Source organism: Jaculus jaculus, chromosome 7 (genome assembly GCF_020740685.1).
Source record: "Jaculus jaculus isolate mJacJac1 chromosome 7, mJacJac1.mat.Y.cur, whole genome shotgun sequence".
In the NCBI taxonomy this organism is placed as follows: Eukaryota; Metazoa; Chordata; class Mammalia; order Rodentia; family Dipodidae; genus Jaculus; species Jaculus jaculus.
The window spans coordinates 71,004,014-71,022,170 of NC_059108.1; the positions used below are offsets into that span (position 1 = coordinate 71,004,014).

The 18,157-nt window shown below is 54.0% G+C and overlaps 1 protein-coding gene across 3 annotated transcripts; it reads left to right on the forward strand.

Annotated features, from left to right (window-relative positions):
- The first annotated feature begins 558 nt into the window (after positions 1 to 558).
- Positions 559 to 17,271, forward strand: Carmil3 (capping protein regulator and myosin 1 linker 3). Of its 3 annotated transcripts, none has more exons than XM_045155402.1 (40): positions 559 to 622; positions 2,044 to 2,138; positions 2,393 to 2,443; positions 2,539 to 2,598; positions 2,682 to 2,797; positions 2,994 to 3,091; positions 3,336 to 3,406; positions 3,506 to 3,579; positions 3,784 to 3,859; positions 3,937 to 4,025; positions 4,499 to 4,593; positions 4,814 to 4,900; positions 5,119 to 5,228; positions 5,348 to 5,425; positions 5,890 to 5,966; positions 6,043 to 6,147; positions 6,236 to 6,305; positions 6,789 to 6,870; positions 6,965 to 7,061; positions 7,206 to 7,260; positions 7,340 to 7,512; positions 7,752 to 7,820; positions 8,010 to 8,103; positions 8,196 to 8,294; positions 8,625 to 8,753; positions 8,918 to 9,031; positions 9,456 to 9,631; positions 10,333 to 10,420; positions 10,531 to 10,668; positions 10,920 to 10,983; positions 11,125 to 11,333; positions 11,848 to 11,951; positions 12,577 to 12,892; positions 13,177 to 13,305; positions 14,376 to 14,442; positions 14,548 to 14,637; positions 16,127 to 16,245; positions 16,325 to 16,502; positions 16,669 to 16,779; positions 16,913 to 17,271. In XM_045155402.1, exons 1-40 carry the CDS (start codon positions 583 to 585, stop codon positions 16,936 to 16,938), a joined length of 4,119 nt encoding a protein of 1,372 aa, XP_045011337.1. In that variant the 5' UTR covers positions 559 to 582; the 3' UTR covers positions 16,939 to 17,271. The 3 variants fall into 3 exon arrangements, with proteins under 3 accessions (XP_045011337.1, XP_004661869.1, XP_045011338.1); XM_004661812.2 differs by having other exon boundaries at positions 11,851 to 11,951; XM_045155403.1 differs by lacking the exons at positions 559 to 622; positions 2,044 to 2,138; positions 2,393 to 2,443; positions 2,539 to 2,598 and having other exon boundaries at positions 2,680 to 2,797; positions 3,565 to 3,579.
- The last annotated feature ends 886 nt before the right edge of the window (positions 17,272 to 18,157 follow it).

Below are 18,157 nucleotides of genomic sequence, written 5' to 3' on the forward strand. Positions count from 1 at the left end.
AAAGAACTAACTCCAGCACCGCCGGCCAGGTCCCCGGGCGCCATCGCCCTTGGTGCGGAGTTCCGTCCGCGGTCAGCAAGGACGAGCTGGCTCGGTCCAGAGCGGGCGGGGTGGGGAAGCGAGGGAGCGTGGAAGGAGGGCGGGGAGGGGTACCTAGGCCCATAAACAAAAAATTGGAAGTCGCGTTTATGGGTGGCCGAGGGGTGGGCTGCACCGAAAGCAGACCGCTGCACCCCTCCCCGCTGCCCCCTCCCGTTTGCCCGGATACCCGGCGACGCGCCCAGGGCTTCTCCACGGGCAGGGTCGGCGCGAGAGCGCGCGGGGTCTCACGCGGCGCGGCCGCGCAGCGCGCATGCTCCGTCGGTCACCTCTCCGGGCGGGGCGGGAGACCCGGCGCTCGGAGGCGAGGTGCGGGCGGGGGAGGAGCGCTCGCGCAGCCGCCCCTGACGGGAGCGGGCTCCGCCGCTACTGCAGCGCTCAGCGCCCGGGCCCTGCCGGAGCCGGGACTAGCATGTGCCGCGGCTCTCCAGCGGCGGCGGCGGCAGCTTCGCAGCAGCAGCAGCAGCAGCAGCGGCGGCCGCCATGGCCAAGGCCGGCGTGGAGCTCACCCGCGAGCTGCAAGGTAGGAGGTTGCCTCGATGCCGGGACGCCCAGTCCCGGAGCATCCTCATCCAGTGCTTTCCTGCGGTACACTCCCAGCCCAGCGCCCCTCGACCCCTCATGCATCTTCGCTCCAGGGCAGACCCTTCCCTGGCATCTCAGCTCCGGCATCTCTGTCCGTGGAGAACCCTCCTCTGCCAGACTCTCGTCACCCTATCAGGACCTGCCTGTCCCGGAGCCGCTCGGCTCTTCGGTGACAGATGCAACCCTTTGCGCTCCATGGGGCTGACTCTCTGTTCCTGACCCACCCCACCGCGAGGCGTCCGGTCTTCCCTCCAAAGGGAAGGGACCGGGCGGGGCCAGGTCCGCCCAGCCAGGAGCTGCCCCTGGTCCTGACTGCTGCTTATCTAAACACCCTTCCTCCTCTGGGCCCCGCCCCGGAACTAGTCCTGGAATGGCCCTGTAGGAGCCAGGCAGCGCCCTGGCCAGTGGGGCAGGAAACGTACTCAGGAGTCCTGGACTGAAGCTAAAACCAAGAGCAGTCCCTGCGGCTCACCTCCCAGACACCTTGTCCCAGCCTGCCCCTTCCTCCCTACCCACCTTACACACCTCAAGGACTCTCGATACCCGATTCTCAGATTCAGTCAGCTCCCTCCCCAACACCACCACAACCCAGACCACCCGAGGCAGGAGCACAGGTTAGCCCACGCAGAGAACAGGCTGCTCAAGGATACTCACGGCGGTGCTGCACTCTTTGGATCTCCCACGCCTACATACGCACGGGAGCACAATGATGAGATGTGTACACACATCTTTACAGAAACTGCACCCACCACACACAGCCACACACGCGCACTCTGGTATAACTGGGTGGTTCTGTCAGCATATGGGTATGGGTCTCATTGAAACACTAAATCCTACCCTTGAGGCCCCCTCCACAGAAGAACTGTCTGGCACTGTGCCTCTTTCACAGCTGCAAGCCAGCATTCATTCACACTTCTGTGTCTCCACAAATGCCATACTCAGGTTCCCTGGCATCAGAAGGCATGCACACACCAGTTGTAAAGGCAGACTCACACCCAGACCACCTAGGATACAGTCAAGGGGCACCCACACGCCCACACACACTGACTCACTGTGTATGTGTTGATAGCTGCTGTAGTACATGGGTTGGAAAAATTCTCCACACCCTCAGAATTGTAAGACACATGCTCCCACAGACAGTGTCGTTCTGTAACTGTCCCCTAACTTGGGGACATGAGGAGCTGGCGTTTTCTCTGACGGTCCTCTAATAGGAAAGTCACCACGAAGGAAAAGTCTGTGCCCCAAACCTGTTTGTCCCTGTTTCTACCCTCTCATCTGACCCTTCCTCTGTCTGGAGAACTCCTGGTGGGGGCGGGGGCAGGCTAAGGAGAGCTCTGAGCTGACCCTACCCACCTGCAGACAGTATCCGGAGGTGCCTGAGCCAAGGGGCTGTGTTCCAACAACATCGTGTGAAGCTGGAAACAAAACCCAAGAAGTTTGAGGACAGAGTGCTGGTGAGGGCATTGGTCTTGGGAGAAGGGAGGAGGAGCAAGGGCAGCTGTAAGAAGGGAGGCAGGGGAGAAATGGAGAAGGACTGGGAGGACAGAGTCTAGGGGAAGGGGCAGAGCTGGGCTGCGTTGATGACCCAGCTGAGAGCAGAGCAGAGCAGGAGAGAGGAACTCTCAGAGCAAAGCTTAGGTAGCTCAAGGAAGACAAGGGCACCATGGCCCAGGAGGCTGCCATGAGCTGCTGATACTCTTCTCTGTAGGCCCTGACCTCCTGGCGCCTACATCTCTTCCCCCTTAAAGTTCCTGCCAAGGTGAGTTGGTCTAAGTAGTGGGAGAATAAATGGTGTGTTTCTTTCAAGCCTACCACTAGGCCCTTACCAGGAGCTGAGACTCCCTTTCCTTCCAGGTGGAGAGTTCCTTTAATGTCCTTGAGATCCGTGCCTTTAACACTCTCAGCCAGAACCAGGTGAGCACCCGGACTCTGGCCACTATTGGGCCAACGGGAAGAGGGAGTCTGTATCAGAGATTTTGTCTCTCCCTTCCCCCTAGATCCTGGTAGAGACTGAGCGTGGCATGGTGAGCATGCGGCTGCCCTCGGCTGAGAGTGTGGACCAGGTGACACGACATGTGAGCTCTGCCCTCTCCAAGGTCTGCCCTGGCCCTGGGTGAGTAGCAAATAAGAGGTCTCCCAAAGGACTGGACAACAGGGAGACCTCTCCTTCCCATGGACTTGGGCTCCCAGAATGCTCAAAGAGTGCTCATGTCCCCCTTCTGCCCTTTTTAGGAGACCCATAAGCTGTAATAGGGGAGAAATGAGAGGCTCTTTCCACTCCTCTCTGGGATGATTTGTTCATTTTCTAGGTGTTTGATCCGGCGTGGAAATGCAGACACCCCAGAGGGTCCTCGAGACACATCTCCCAACTCTGAAACTTCTACATCTACCACTCACAGTGTGTGTGGTAAGCAGGGCAAACACGAGGAATGTGGGATTGAAGCATCCTGTTCCATGTCCAGAACTCTTTGTGCATGGGGTTTTGCCTAAGGGACCATTGCTAAAGACTCCAGGCTCCTGGACCTCAGGAGGTTCATGGTATAACAGGAACTTCATATAATACCACATACAGTGACCTTGACCATTTCTTGAAGCCCAAACCTATTCCCATCCCCTTTACCCACTATGAACCAACCTATCCTGCCCTACAGGTGGCTTCTCTGAGACCTATGCTGCCCTGTGTGACTACAATGGGCTACACTGCCGTGAGGAGGTGCAATGGGTGCGTTGGGCAGGGATTCAGCAGGGAGCAGGTGGGATCCATAGGGAGGGGGCAGAAAAGGGGGTTTGGAGTAGGTGTGAGCCATTCCACCTCTCCAAGGATGTGGATACCATCTATCATGCTGAGGATAACCGCGAGTTCAATCTTTTGGATTTCAGCCACTTGGAGAGCCGGTAAGCAAAAATCAACTTTCCAATTCCCAGACTCAGCCCAACCTTTGCCCTTCTCTGGGGTCCCCCTTCTGGAACAGTCCCTCCATTATCTCTCGAACTCACCCACCTCGCTGACATCATCGAACTTTCCCCAGCCCAACAACCTAATCCCTGGCCTCCTCTTTCTACTTCAGTCACTTCTTATCCCCTTCAATATCCCTACAGAGATTTGGCTCTAATGGTGGCAGCCCTGGCCTATAACCAGTGGTTCACCAAACTCTACTGCAAAGACTTGAGACTGGTAAGAACTAGGAGGGGCAAGGGAGGACAAGGTAGTGTCCTTCTTGCATCCTGATTGCATGACCCATCTGTCTTCAGGGCTCAGAAGTACTAGAACAGGTGCTACATACCCTCAGCAAGTCGGGGAGCCTTGAAGAGCTGGTTCTGGACAATGCTGGACTTAAGACGTGAGGCCAGTCTCCTCTGCAGGCATTGGTGCTCCTTTCATGCAGTCTTAGAGTCCTAGAACCTTGGAGCATGTTGAGGGTTCCTGGACTACCTCAGCCATCTCCTCCCTTTACAAAAGAGCCAGGGATTCAGACAGGCACAAAGCAACCAGTGTTCAACTGGAACTCTGACCTCAGCCCCTGATGCTCCAGCTCCTGGCCTTTCCTCAGTGCATTTCATGTCCCATCTTCTCTTCATCCACTACCAAGCAGGGTGGGCTGTTCCAGTCTGGGCTTTGTCTCAACACATCTTCCTAAGGTGTGGAACACCCTAGATATTCACAAGAGGTGACAAGCTCCCTAATAGGACCAAGCTGCTTCCCATGGGGGTCTCTAACCATTACAACCCAGCCAGCCAGGTAGAGGAGTAGGGGAATCCAGGGGCTGGGATCTCAGGCTCAGCTGAGGAAAATCCTTCCTTCCCTTCCCTGAAGGGACTTTGTCCAGAAGCTGGCTGGAGTGTTCGGGGAGAATGGGAGCTGTGTACTGCATGCCCTCACTCTGTCCCACAACCCCATCGAGGACAAGGGTGAGCCCTGGCCTTCAATTCTATCCCAACTGTAATGCACATGCATGTCCAAGCCCAGAGCTCAACCAGGTCTGAGGAGGGGCTTTCCAGCCTGAGGGCAGCCACAGCCCAAGCACCTCCGTCCTTGACCCTAAGCCTATACCTCTCTCGAGCCCCACCTGACTGCACCACTTGCACACATTTGCAGCCTCTCACCAGGCCCCTCTCTCTCCATTCCCAGGTTTTCTCAGTCTAAGCCAGCAGCTCCTCTGCTTCCCCACTGGCCTCACCAAGCTGTGCCTGGCCAAAACTGCCATTTCCCCTCGAGGTACACACCAGGACCCCTGACTTCTGAACCTCCCTCCATTCTGTCTGTGATGTTGAGTTCCAGAGGTGTATCCACACACTCATGCATCATGCTAGGGATCTGGGGGAGGAAAAGAAACCATATTTGGGGTATAGGGAAGTGAGAGGATTGGGGTATAGGGAAGTGAGAGGAAGAGGTGGGTATGGGAGCCAACCCAGCCCAGTGCCCGCTGTGCTCAGGGCTCCAGGCACTGGGCCAGACCTTTGGGGCCAACCCAGCCTTTGCCAGCTCCCTTCGATACCTGGACCTGAGCAAGAACCCTGGACTGCTTGCCACAGACGACGCCAATGTGAGTCCATGGAACATAACCTCGTGCTCATGGTCTAGGGCCTGTGAGTCTTCTGCCCTGTGACCCCTAAATGTGGACAGATGTCACTCCTTCCCCTTCCTCTGTCATTTCTCCCTCAGGTCCTCTATAGTTTCCTGGCCCAGCCCAATGCCCTGGTACACCTGGATCTGTCAGGGACTGACTGCACCATCGACTTGGTGAGGGCTTGCTGATGATGGGAGTCAGACAGAGGTGACTTGAAGAGGCCAGAGGGGGCTTCTGTCTCACTTTTCCTCCTTGAGTACAGAGGTGGACAGAGCTGGCAGATTTAGCAGTAGCACATACCTGTGTGTACTTTATCCAGATCATAAGTCCATGCTGGCTTTGCCTAAAATCAGGCCTTGTCTCCATTCCCCAGCTGTGCACCCTCTAGCTTGAGTAAAGGCATCTTTGGATGCCAGCAGTTGCCCTGCTTTATACATCCACTGCCTGTAAGCCTCCACACCCCTTCAGCCAGGCAGGACATAGCCCGACCTTCCACTGAGGAGCCAACCAAGGCCTTAAGAGGCTGAGGGGGCATCTACAGTGGACTCTCAGAGAGGGAAGTGCCAGGACCTTAATGGATAGGGGGAGGGAGTCTGTACTCCCAGTCTCTCTGAGACCCACCCTGTCTCTCCCACAGCTTCTGGGAGCCCTGCTTCATGGCTGCTGCTCCCATCTCACCTACCTCAACCTGGCTCGCAACAGCTGCTCCCACAGGTGGGACAGGACGGGCAGGGAAGAATGGGCAAGCTATAGCCATCACCCTCCCTGCTGACCCTGGGGGTCTCCACAGGAAGGGCCGAGAAGCACCACCAGCCTTCAAGCAGTTCTTCAGCAGCGCCTACACCTTGAGCCATGTCAGCCTGTCAACCACAAGGCTGCCACTGGAGGCCCTCAGGTCGGGTGGGTGAAGGGTTGGGGTTGGGAGTGCTGAAGGGTGTCACAAGGGAAGGGTAAAGGTGGGCCTACTGCCCTTTCTACTACAGGGCACTGCTTCAGGGCCTCTCCCTCAACAGTCACCTCAGTGATCTGCACCTGGACCTCAGCAGCTGTGAGGTGAGCCCCAACCCCATCCCTGACCCTCAGCCACCATCCCAGTATTCACTTCTCCTTTGGACAAGACCTATCTTCCCCCCAGCTCTGTGCCACCCTGTTCCCCCACCACACACACACACACACACACACACACACACACACACACACACAGCAAGCCCACTGGACTTGACCACATCTCTCCTTCCCTCTCAGACTATGGCATTCACGTTCAGACTCTATCTCTGGGTGGTAGATACCAGACTTTCCCCACAGAGGGCAGGAGCAAGCTGTCTGAGAAGTAGCAGCCTTTTACTGATGAAGGGAAGAGAGCCCTGGGGAAGGACGCAATGTGAGGAGAGGGCCTCCCTGATTTTATGTCCAAGACATGATATGACCTTGAATTCTTGAGTGACTACTCCTATCTAAGGATTAAAGGTGCCTATTCCCTACCCCATCCTTCCACCCCCACCATGCCTTCCACCTCCCTCCCAATTTTCCCTGCAGCTCCGCTCAGCAGGAGCCCAGGCTTTGCAGGAGCAGCTGGGGGCTGTCACTTGTATAGGCAGCCTAGATCTCTCAGACAATGGTAAGTAGGGTCACTCATTGAGCATGGAGAAGGCCTGAGGAGACTCCTGTAAGACTCAGGCCTCAGGGCCAGTATTCTCCCATCTACTGACCAGGGTTTGACTCGGATCTCCTGACACTGGTGCCTGCACTTGGCAAGAACAAGTCCCTCAAGCACTTGTTCCTGGGCAAGAACTTCAATGTCAAGGCCAAGTGAGGCCCCTTCCCACACCCACAGACCCTTGTCCCATCATCCACCCACACTCTTGGCTCAGTGTGTCACCTCTGGCCACCTCACTCCTCCTGTAGTATCATCCCAGCCCTCTCCCTTCCTACTATGAGCCCCACTTCCCGCAGGACTCTGGAGGAGATCCTTCACAAGCTGGTGCAACTGATCCAGGAAGAGGACTGTGTGAGTGACCAGGCTCAGTAGGGGACTTCAAGGGTAGGTGGCTGCAGAGACCAGACCCAAGCCCCATCTGTCCACGCAGTCCCTGCAGTCACTGTCAGTGGCGGACTCCCGGCTGAAGCTTCGCACCAGCATCCTCATCAATGCGCTGGGCAGCAACACTTGCCTGGCCAAGGTGGACCTCAGCGGCAATGGCATGGAGGACATCGGGGCCAAGATGCTGTCCAAGGCCCTGCAGATCAATTCCTCCCTTAGGTGAAGCCCACCCTCAGCCCTCTGAACTGATCTCAGCCCCCCCCCCCCATACACACACACATACACTCCCTCTGGCCTCCATACTTGTACCCCAGCTTTTGGAAAATCTTCAGTTCCAGAGCTATCTGTGAGTCAGCCTCATTACCCAGAAAGGAGGGAGGTCCCCAGGAAAATTATACCTCTGACCCTTAATGGGGATCCACAGAGAATGGTGAAAGTGGTGTGCACCCTTCCCACAGAACTATCCTATGGGATCGAAACAATACATCGGCCCTGGGCTTCCTGGACATCGCAAGGGCCCTGGAGAGGTGAGATACCAAGGCCCGGGCCCCCTAACCTCCCTCTGCCAGTACCAGACCTGAACTATCCCAGTCCTACCCCAGTGCCTTAGAAGGGCTATGACCGAGGGAAATGATGAGCAAGGGGTAGATGGATGGCAGGGAACAAAGGTCTCCCTTCTGTACTTGTCCCTCACCTAGCTCTGCTACATCCCACAGCAACCACACACTGCGCTTCATGTCCTTCCCTGTGAGTGACATCTCTCAAGCCTACCGCAGCGCCCCTGAGCGCACAGAGGATGTTTGGCAGAAGGTGAAGGACACTCTGTTCTAAGCAGGGTGAGACAACAAGGGGCATGGGGAAACCCACAGCCCAACCTGACCCATCTACTCCATCACCTCTAGATCCAGTGGTGCCTAGTGAGGAACAACCACTCCCAGACATGTCCACAGGAGCAGGCCTTCAGACTACAGCAGGGCCTGGTGACCAGCAGCGCCGAGCAAGTAAACATTTCCCTCTGGGACACATGGGGCATGCAGGGTACAGGTGTGATATGGTGAAGGCCATAGAATGGCATAAAGGGGCATCATAAGGTGCTTATAACTGGACTGAGCTAAAAGCCATTGCAACTATGGGCCCCAACATATGCAAGCAAATAGCAGGTGGCCCCAGAAAAGGGATTCCCAGGACTCTGGTCGCTTGACTGGGAATTCAGAAAGGGCATCCCAAGGCAAGAGCCCAGACCTTCTAGATATATCACCACCACCACTGTCAATGTTGGCAGCATGGCCCAAAGGGACTGACCCAGGACCCCTGATACTCCTGTGCTCCAGATGCTGCAGCGACTGTGTGGACGAGTGCAAGAGGAAGTACGGGCCCTGAGGCTGTGTCCCTTGGAGCCTGTGCAAGATGAGCTGCTCTATGCTCGGGACCTCATCAAGGATGCCAAGAACTCCCGGGCGGTAAGCCCTCTGCAGCCCCGCCTTTCTCTGGCAGTCTGGAAAGCCAAGAAGGCTATCCTTGCTAAACCAGGAGTACCCAGGCTGTTCTATGCACCTGTCCTCCTAGACCAAGGACCCAAGAGGGCCTGATTCTGGCTTCTGAAGATAGCTCCTTCTTTCCTCAGCTATTTCCCAGTCTATATGAGCTGGGCCATGTCCTGGCCAATGATGGGCCTGTGCGGCAAAGGCTGGAGTCGGTAGCCAGTGAGGTCTCCAAGGCTGTGGACAAGGAGCTGCAGGTAAGTCCTAGTAGAAGGAGAAGGCTATTGATGGAAGCCCAAAGGTGAAGTCAGGGAGGAAGATTGGAGGGCAAGAAGGAGATCCTGAGTTGAGGTCCCTCACAGTCCCCACATCCAAGGCTGGGACAATACAGATGGAAATTGGTTTTCTTTCTGCTAGTTTCAACCTGGATCCTGACCTCCAAACCCTCCCTCACCCAGACCCCTGATCCTTGGGTTGACTCCCCTATGTGTATGGTAGGGTAGGAGGGGCACTGACCAGGAAGTAAGACAGTCTGAACCTAAGGCCTTAACACTTCACAGCCATGTGACCTTGGACAAGTCCCTCCATGGAGCTAGATAGACAGGCTAAAGACTCTTCCACTGTGGTGTCGGCCCTGACCCTGCACCCTCTCTGGGGACTCTGGCCCTCTCCTCATGCTAGGTGATCTTGGAATCCATGGTCAGCTTAACCCAGGAGTTATGCCCCGTGGCCATGAGGGTGGCAGAGGGGCACAACAAGATGCTGAGCAATGTGGCGGAGCGTGTCACTGTGCCCCGAAACTTCATCCGAGGAGCGCTGCTGGAGCAGGCGGGACAGGACATTCAGAACAAGCTGGAGTGAGAGGCAGAGGACGTGGCTGGGGCAAAACCGGATTTGGCCCAGAGCACTTGGGGAGTTGGGAGCTATCAGCAGTGAATAATGAATGGATAATCTCCATTATGAGGGATAAATCTTTAACCATTGCAGCCCTGCTATTTAGGGTCGGACTGATCTTTGCTCTAGAAACTTGAATGCTAAACTGAGGTAGAGGGGCCAGGGTGGGATACAGATGGGTACACATACACATGCTCCGAGAAGCAAAACAGTCTCTTAGAGACATGGGTGAGGAGGAGCTGTACAAGTGAGGTGCATGAGTATGCTCTCTTCTTCCCAATCTTCATGGCCCCAGAGTGCTTTCATCCTGGGGATAGATACCACCACTTACCAAAGTGAAGGAACAGCCAGGCCACGGCTTACTCAATGTCTCAGTTTGCTTAGTTCTGTTCCACTGGGGCGCCTAGCCTGGAGCCTCCCTAAGCCTCCTCTTCCTTCAGTTCCTCGTTGCCCATACATACCTGGGCTGGGGAGATCAGTGGCTGGGACTGGACATGTGTTTATGGAGACATTAGTGTACTGGACCTTAGGTGGCCTCTACAGCAGCTTTGCTTCTCATGGACAGCCAGGCCAGCTGGCTCATTCTCGGGAATCTGGGGAAGAAAGGGGTGGAGGACCAAGGGCTAGGCAGGGGGTGGCTGAGCAACCCCACCTATGCCCACAGTGAGGTGAAGCTCTCGGTTGTCACCTACTTGACGAATTCCATAGTGGATGAGATTCTGCAAGAGCTGTACCACTCCCACAAGAGCCTGGTAAGGCTTCTAAATGCAGACAGGCTCAGGTATGCCCTCCACCCTGCATCTTCCTAGGCCCTGGGAGGTGGGTAGGTTCTCAGTGTCCTACTTGCACCTGTCCTTCCTAGGCCCGACACCTGACTCAGCTAAGGACACTATCAGATCCACAAGGGGGCACAGGCCAGGGGCACGATCTGTCGTCCCGAGGCCGAGGCCGGAACCATGACCATGATGAGACTACGGATGATGAACTTGGGACCAACATTGTGAGCCACCCTCCTACCCCATTTCCTTCTTTATCCTGGGTCCTTCCATCAAACCTGCCCAACTCTGTCCCCTCCCATTTCTCTGAACTGCACTCTACCTCACCAAACCTGGCCTCTCCCAAGCTTCATCTCAATTCTTCAGTTCCATGAGGAGAGGAAGGCAGGATGGACTCCTCTAAAGGAAAGACATTGTGTGGGGCAGGAGGGCCCAGGTAAGGGTTTATCCCCAACCTCTATTTCCATTTCTGTAGGACACAATGGCCATCAAAAAGCAGAAACGCTGCCGCAAGATCCGGCCAGTGTCTGCCTTCATCAGTGAGTCTGAAGCCTCAGTTTTAATGTTCCCCAGACTCCCACCCTTTCCCTAAGGCCCTTGTTCCCTTTCTTTTCTCTGTCTCTCCATCCTGATTTGTCCTGTTCTTCCTGCTAGTCCCTCTCATACTACTGTGCACACAGGTGGCAGCCCTCAGGACATGGAAAGCCAACTGGGGAGCTTGGGGATTCCCCCTGGCTGGTTTTCAGGACTTGGGAGCAACCAGCCCACAGCGAGTGGCTCCTGGGAAGGTCTATCCGATCTGCCTACTCATGGCTATAAACTAAGGCATCAAACACAAGGGAGGCCCCGGCCCCCCAGGACCACCCCACCAGGACCTGGTCGGCCCAGTGTGAGTCCCAAGGACCTTACAAGAGGACCAATTTTCCTTAGCAACGCTAGAACCAGGGCTCCTAGCTTTAAGACCCATATAACAGAGACAGTAGCTTTGGGGGACTGGCAACAGCCATCAGATACTTGATCAGAAATCTTTGTCCAATGAGGTGTGATGTTTCATACCTACAGTCTCGGGTATGTGGGAGGCTGAGGGAGGAGGATCCCTTGAGCCCACAAATCCAAGACCAGCCAAGGAAACATAATAGACATCCCTCTCCATCCAAAAGAGAAAGGATAGAAGGGGAGGGGAGAGGAGGAGATAGGAGACAAGGATGACTGCCCAACAGTGGCAATGGCATTCTTATTTTACTAGATAAAGCCAAGAACCTCTAAGCTTTAAAAATGCCCTGCTGAACTGAAGTCTAAATTTTCACGGGGCCAGGTCCAAAATGGAAAGCTCTGAGAAGATCTCAGAGAATGGGGGTGGGGGTTTTGAGCCAGATTAAATACCCATAGAACTTTCCTCCCAGCAGGTATCAGTCCCCGGGACTCGTCAGGAGAACGGCATGGCTACCCGCCTGGACGAGGGACTAGAAGACTTCTTCAGTCGAAGGGTCATGGATGAGAGCTCCAGGTGTGAAGCCTAAACCCTCCCATCTTCAGCAGCCCTGTGTCCTCCAAGCTTCTGGGGAAGTATCTCCAACAAGTGTCCCCAGCCAATCTCTCTGAGACATTGCCCCATATTCTCATCCTTCCTTACTCATCCTTCAGCTCACATGGCCTCTGAATCTCCTCAGAGTAGCTGGAAAAGATGAAGTCAGCATGAACCATCAGAGGGATGCTGGGAACAGGACAAGGGTGACAGGACCTGGGATTGGATGTCCTTTGGTGGTACCAGACCCTGAGTGGTGTCTGTCACTGTCTTGCAGACTCCCCAAAGTCTATCCAGGAGAAGCCAGGTCACTTAGAGAAGCTGAGAAAAGTAGCTGGATGAAGGAGTCCTGTGGGGATAGAGTTGATTTAGGGGAAAGAGGTCACTGGAGGTTTGTGACAGGTCCCCCAACCCCCATGAGAACCAAGTGAAACAGGCCACAGTGAGACAAGAGAAACTAGATGTGAGGTGAGAGACTACTAGATGAGAGATGAGAAACTAGATGAGAGAGGGAAATGGGATGCTTGTTATACTCAGAATGAACCAGCAGTAGCATAACAAACCCTGCATCTGGCTCTTGTCACTAACCCACCCCAACTCTGCCTAGCTACCCCCGGACTCTGAGGACCATGCGGCCAGGCCTCTCAGAGCCACCATTGCCTCCACTCCAGAAGAAAAGGCGCCGAGGCCTGTTTCACTTCCGCCGGCCCCGGAGCTTCAAAGGGGACAGAGGTCCCGGGTCCCCCACTGCTGGACTCCTCCTCCCTCCACCCCCACCCCCACCTCCAACTCAGGAGAGCCCTCCCAGCCCAGACCCCCCAAGCCTTGGCAATAACTCCTCTCCCTGTTGGAGCCCAGAGGAAGACAACAGCCTCCTTCCTGGATTTGGGGGGGGCCGGGGGCCTTCCTTCCACAGGAAGATGGTAAGTGGGGTTATGCTGCATCCTCCCCTTCCCCTGTCCCACACATGGGAGAATGCTAAGGCCCAGAGTTCTGAGGAGCACTGATCATTCCAATTCCCCTCTCCTTGAGCATGGACTAAGACCTAGTGGTCCAAAGCATGCTGTAAATACTGTATGCATATGAGGACATTGGAATGATTTCTGGGGTCTGGTTAGGATGTCCCCAAGGCTGGTGTCTCATTAGGCCCCACTGTGAAGTCACTTTTCCATCCAGAATTGTCTGTACACAAGAGACCTTGTTCCAGGGCACTGAGGGGTCAGAGCCAGGGGAAGGAGGCCCAGCCCCTGGGACAGCACAGCAGCCAAGAGTACATGGTGTTGCTCTTCCTGGCTTGGGAAAAGCCAAAGGTTGGAGTTTCGATGGTAAACGAGAGGTAAGTGGAGTCTGGGGTGACAATCTAGGGTCTTGTGCATTCCGATCCAGCATCCACTTCATGCTTCCTTTGGATAAGAAAGCAGATGCTTTGGCATCTGAAGATGTTAGCTGCAGTTCTGCCCCATCACATGGTTGCTATGGAGCCCATGACTCATAACTTACCGTATTGGAGCTTTTAAAATATGAGTAGAGCGGTCATAAAAATACTTTATTGCTGTCTCCCAAACTTTGGCGACTTAATTACAGCCTTAATGATTGATTTTTTACCTTATCCATGTACCACCTTAATTATATAATTTCCATATTTTTATTTAAATCAAGTCATCTTTTAAAAATTAGTCTGGACCTAAGTATTGCCATCTTGAAAAAAACAGGCTTTTTTTTTTTTTTTTTTTTTTTGGTTTTTCAAGATAGGGTCTCGGGCTGGAGAGATGGCTTAGCGGTTAAGCGCTTGCCTGTGAAGCCTAAGGACCCCGGTTTGAGGCTCGGTTCCCCAGGTCCCACATTAGCCAGATGCACAAGGGGGCGCACGCGTCTGGAGTTTGTTTGCAGAGGCTGGAAGCCCTGGCGCGCCCATTCTCTCTCTCTCTCCCTCTATCTGTCTTTCTCTCTGTGTCTATTGCTCTCAAATAAATTAATTAATTAATTTTTTAAAAAAAGAGATAATTTTCTAAAAAAAAAGATAGGGTCTCACTCTCTAGTTCAGGCTGACCTGGAATTCACTAAGTAGTCTCTAACTCTCAGAGATCCTTCTACCTCTGCCTCCCAAGTGCTGGAATTAAAGGCGTGGCCACCATGCCTAGCTCAATAACAGGCTTTTTGTAAGTCATTTTTTTCTACAGCACCTAAAATTAATGCATAACTGTTAGGATAGTAAGGTGTTCATTTGGAAAACTGTCTCTTATGCTCCCAGAGTGATACAGATACAACCCTTTGGAAACATGGTGCCAGGATCTAGGAACCAGTAGCATGTGAATGGCATGAGGTGCTAGAGCAGAAACTCTTTGTCAGCTCTAGTCCCCAATGGAGGGGACTCTTCTTAACAGTCTGACTCAGCTGTTCTTTCAGGGAACAGGCCCAGACCTGGAGGACAGCACCCAGGCTTGGCAAAAACGGCGCTCTTCAGACGATGCAGGTGAGATTGGTCGTGTCCACTCCCTATTTTAGAACTTCTCTCAGGGAACCCTTGAATTTGCCTGTTTCTTCCCCCTTCACGGCACATCTCCTCCTTCCACTCCAGGGCCTGGAGCCTGGAAGCCCCCACCACCACCTCAAAGCACCAAGCCAAGCTTTAGCGCCATGCGCCGAGCAGAGGCCACCTGGCATATAGGTATGGGAGCCCTTTCAGTCAGCAGCATTGAAGGCTCAAGATGTGTCCAAAGAGACAGAAGCCATGGCCCCTACATTGAGAAATTTACAGCCAAGGTCAAAGGGCAGGGGTAGTGAGAAATCAACACTGAAAATGTCCAACGATTTTCACAAAAGTGCATCCAAAACAAGATAAGCAACTTAACCCAAAGAAAGGCTCTGCAGAGCAAAAGTGGCTTTATTGAGGCTGGCACACATGAGTAATGGTTCGTAGATGGTTCCATGTAATTCTCTAAGGCAGCTGTCACCTCTGGCCACTGTCAGCATGCTGACATCTCTGTGGAGGGGACCTCATTCCACACCTTAGCTGAAGAAAGGGCCGGGCATATCCAACTGCCAGAAAGTACCAGCTGTGACAGGCCACTTCAAACATTCCAGTCTCCTGCTAGTCAGCCTCTCATCAGGTTTCCCAAAAAAAAAGTGCCCCAAAGAAGCAAGAGCTCTGCGTTGGAGGTCAGAGCCCTGGGTTTTAGTCCCACTCAGCCATACGTGACCTCAAGCAGATCACTTACCTTCTGGCTTCATGACGAGAGTGTGGAAAGGGAGGGAGGCTATCCCAGGTATGACACTTCTCTCCTGGGTTCAGGGGTCCTTCATCTAAAGGAACCATGAAAGAAAAGCCAGACAGCTGAGCATCAACTTAAGTTCCAGAAGGCCTACAATATGACCCCTGGCAGTAATACCACAGACAAAATCTTCCTAGAGTCACAGACACCCCTTACACTCCTTCATTTCTACCTCTTGGATAGAGCATAGGACCAGAACGAGCTAAGAGATGAGCAGAAATGTTTGACTTGAGCCATCTACTCCCCTCCATTCTACCTGTATCCCTCACTCCCCTGAGGTGCTGGCCTGAGGCTTGTAAGTACCTGTGTGCCTCCCCACCTTCCAAGACGAAGCGTCGTTGGGGCCAGCTTTACTGGCTTCACCCTTCATTTAGGAAATCACAAGAGCCAGGCACACTGCGCACACAAAAGACAAACACAGTTACCACCTCATAGGTGTTCTGCCCTCATGTTCGTGTAACATAAAGCCACAGGGGCAGGGTGTGGGGCATGATACAGCACCTCTCCTAGATGTTCCCACTGTCTAAATCAGATCTGCAGACAGTGCTAGTAATGCCAGGCTGCAGCTTTGGCAGGGCCCTGGGGCACTGCAGCCCTGGATGGGCAGCCATGCCTGCAAACTCATGAGACCTTGCATCCTGGCTTCACCCCAGAAGGAAAGGGCCTGGGCCCTGCTCTGTAAGAAGGATGACCAGGACAGAGGCATCTGCAGAGATGATGGCCTCCAAGAGATCCTGGGAGCCAAGGCCAGAACGTGTGAGAGTAGAAGAGGATGTGAAAGGCAGAAGAAATGGTGCCGATGGGCTTGGGAGAGGGGTGCAATTCCTGGCCTGCAGGGCTTCATAGAAGTTTATCTTGTAGCATCTCCTGTTTCCCATTCCCCAGCTGAGGAGAGTGCCCCCAACCACCGCTGCCAGAGCCCTAGCCCAGCCTCCCAAGATGAAGAGGAAGAAAAGAAAGGGGCCTTATTCCCAGAGAGGACAGTTCCAGCTAGGAATGCCAAGGTGAAGGCTAGTAAGGTGAGTGGGGAGGGTATTTTGAAGGGGAAAAGAGACTAACCCATCATGTTCCTTCCTCTGTCAGCTGCAGGATCCTCCTTTAGCTCCACGGCCCCCCAAGCCAGTGGCCGTGCCCAGGGGCCGCCTGCCCCCACAGGTTCCAGGAGGCCGAGAAGAAGAGGCAGGAGGTGCAGCTCCAGCTGTCAACAAGCCCCGGCTGAGGCTGGCCTCACAGCAAAACCAAGATGAGCTAGAAGTCCAAGGTCTGCCATCCTGGATGAATGGGGAGCTGAGGGAACCTCTGGGACCTTAGTGCCCATATCAGGTCTCTTCCAAGGCATGGGATAAGCAACAACTAGGAGTCACAGCCTGGATGAGAACCCAGGCCATGAGCCTCTCACTTGCCAGGCTTGTTATGACTCATTTCAGGACCTGCTGATGGCGGCCGCCGGACAGCGCCCCTGAAGCCCAAGAGAACACGGCGAGCTCAGTCCTGTGACAAACTGGAGCCTGATAGAAGACGGCCCCCGGACCCCACAGGTGCTGGTGGTGAGAAGGCGGGTCCCCTTTCCGACTGACCTGTTGAAAAGGCATCCTCTCAAGGCCCAACACTGGTTGGCTGGCATTCCCTACCAACCCAGGAAACAGGGTTCCCTGCATTTGTCCTCAACAGGAACCAGTGAGCCAGGAACAGACTGACAGCTACTGAACACCCTCCCCAGCCTTCCTCGACATGTGCCTCAAAAAGGACTCAGACCCCATCCACCCTTGCTCGCCTAACCCCTGCCAGCCCCTGCCCTGTGTCCTATGGAGCAGCAGGGCAGGACTAGGCATAGGAGAGCAGGAGCAGGACTGGGAGGGAGGGGAAAACCTGAAGAGAGGGAGGCCTTCAAGCCTACCTCTAGCAGCCTCTGCCTCTGGCAGAAAGCTTCGGGCAGAGGCTGTCAACTCCTCTGGGAGGGAGGATCTCTGCCTCTCTAAACCCAGGGGCTCTCTCCCCACTTGTATAAAATAAAATTTTAAAAAAATTCACTGTTTGTCTCAAGTCTCTGCTGGCTAACCTACACAGTATTCCCACCCCACCCCCTTCCCACAGCCACCAGGGCTCAGCCACCATTGGAAAAAATGAGCACCGCACCACAGGGATGGGGTGGGGACTTCAAAGGGGAAGGCAAAGAAGAGAGAACTGACAGAAGCAGACTAACAAGTCTCCAAGTTAGGGTGGAGGTTATGTGCAAAGCTAGGGCTGCAGACAGGACCAAAGTGATAGAACCAACAGTGTGTGTCTGGCTTTGGGGGCAGTGATGGGATTGGAAGAGCCCAATTGGTATATCAGGGAGATACTGGGAAGTGTATGTGGTGGGGGGATGTGGTGTGCCTGTGCTCACACACATGCTCAGTAACAGTATTACATGTGTCAACTTGTGGGTACTCTCAGTGATCAAAATTCTCAACGTATAGTGGCTTCTAGGTGAACAGGTCTCTGCAACGTGAAAAGAAAATGCTTAAATAAATCATCTCCAGTGGTGACCTAGCAAATACTACGTTGGCATTCAAGAACCACTGCTAACCCCCACATACAGAGCCCTTTCCTCTGTGACATCCTTCCTTATACCTTTCCCACTCATTCAGATTGAATTTTTCCTGATTGTTCCTTCAGTGCAACCTGAGTATCATTTCGTATGTCATACTAAATTGCATTTCATATTGGCTTACCATCTCCGCCTGTGGACCTCTCTATTCCACATGTACCTGCTCCCACAGGGCAGGGGCTGTATTTTAGTCATCTGAGTAGGCACCAGTGCCTGGTACAGAGTCTGGCACCCAGGAAATGTATAATGACTTGTTTCTTCCTTAATAAATGACTATCCTAAGGGGTGAGGGTGAAGGTGTCCTGATGAATGTTCTTGTGTACTCA

What these genes read in the sequence shown, in the direction of transcription:
- Carmil3 (XM_045155402.1), top strand. Translation starts at nt 583, where the DNA reads ATGGCCAAGGCCGGCGTGGAGCTCACCCGCGAGCTGCAAG. An exon ending in CAACCCCATCGAGGACAAGG is followed by an intron (nt 4,594 to 4,813) that starts GTGAGCCCTGGC and finishes CTCCATTCCCAG; the next exon opens with GTTTTCTCAGTCTAAGCCAG. An exon ending in TTGCCACAGACGACGCCAAT is followed by an intron (nt 5,229 to 5,347) that starts GTGAGTCCATGG and finishes TTTCTCCCTCAG; the next exon opens with GTCCTCTATAGTTTCCTGGC.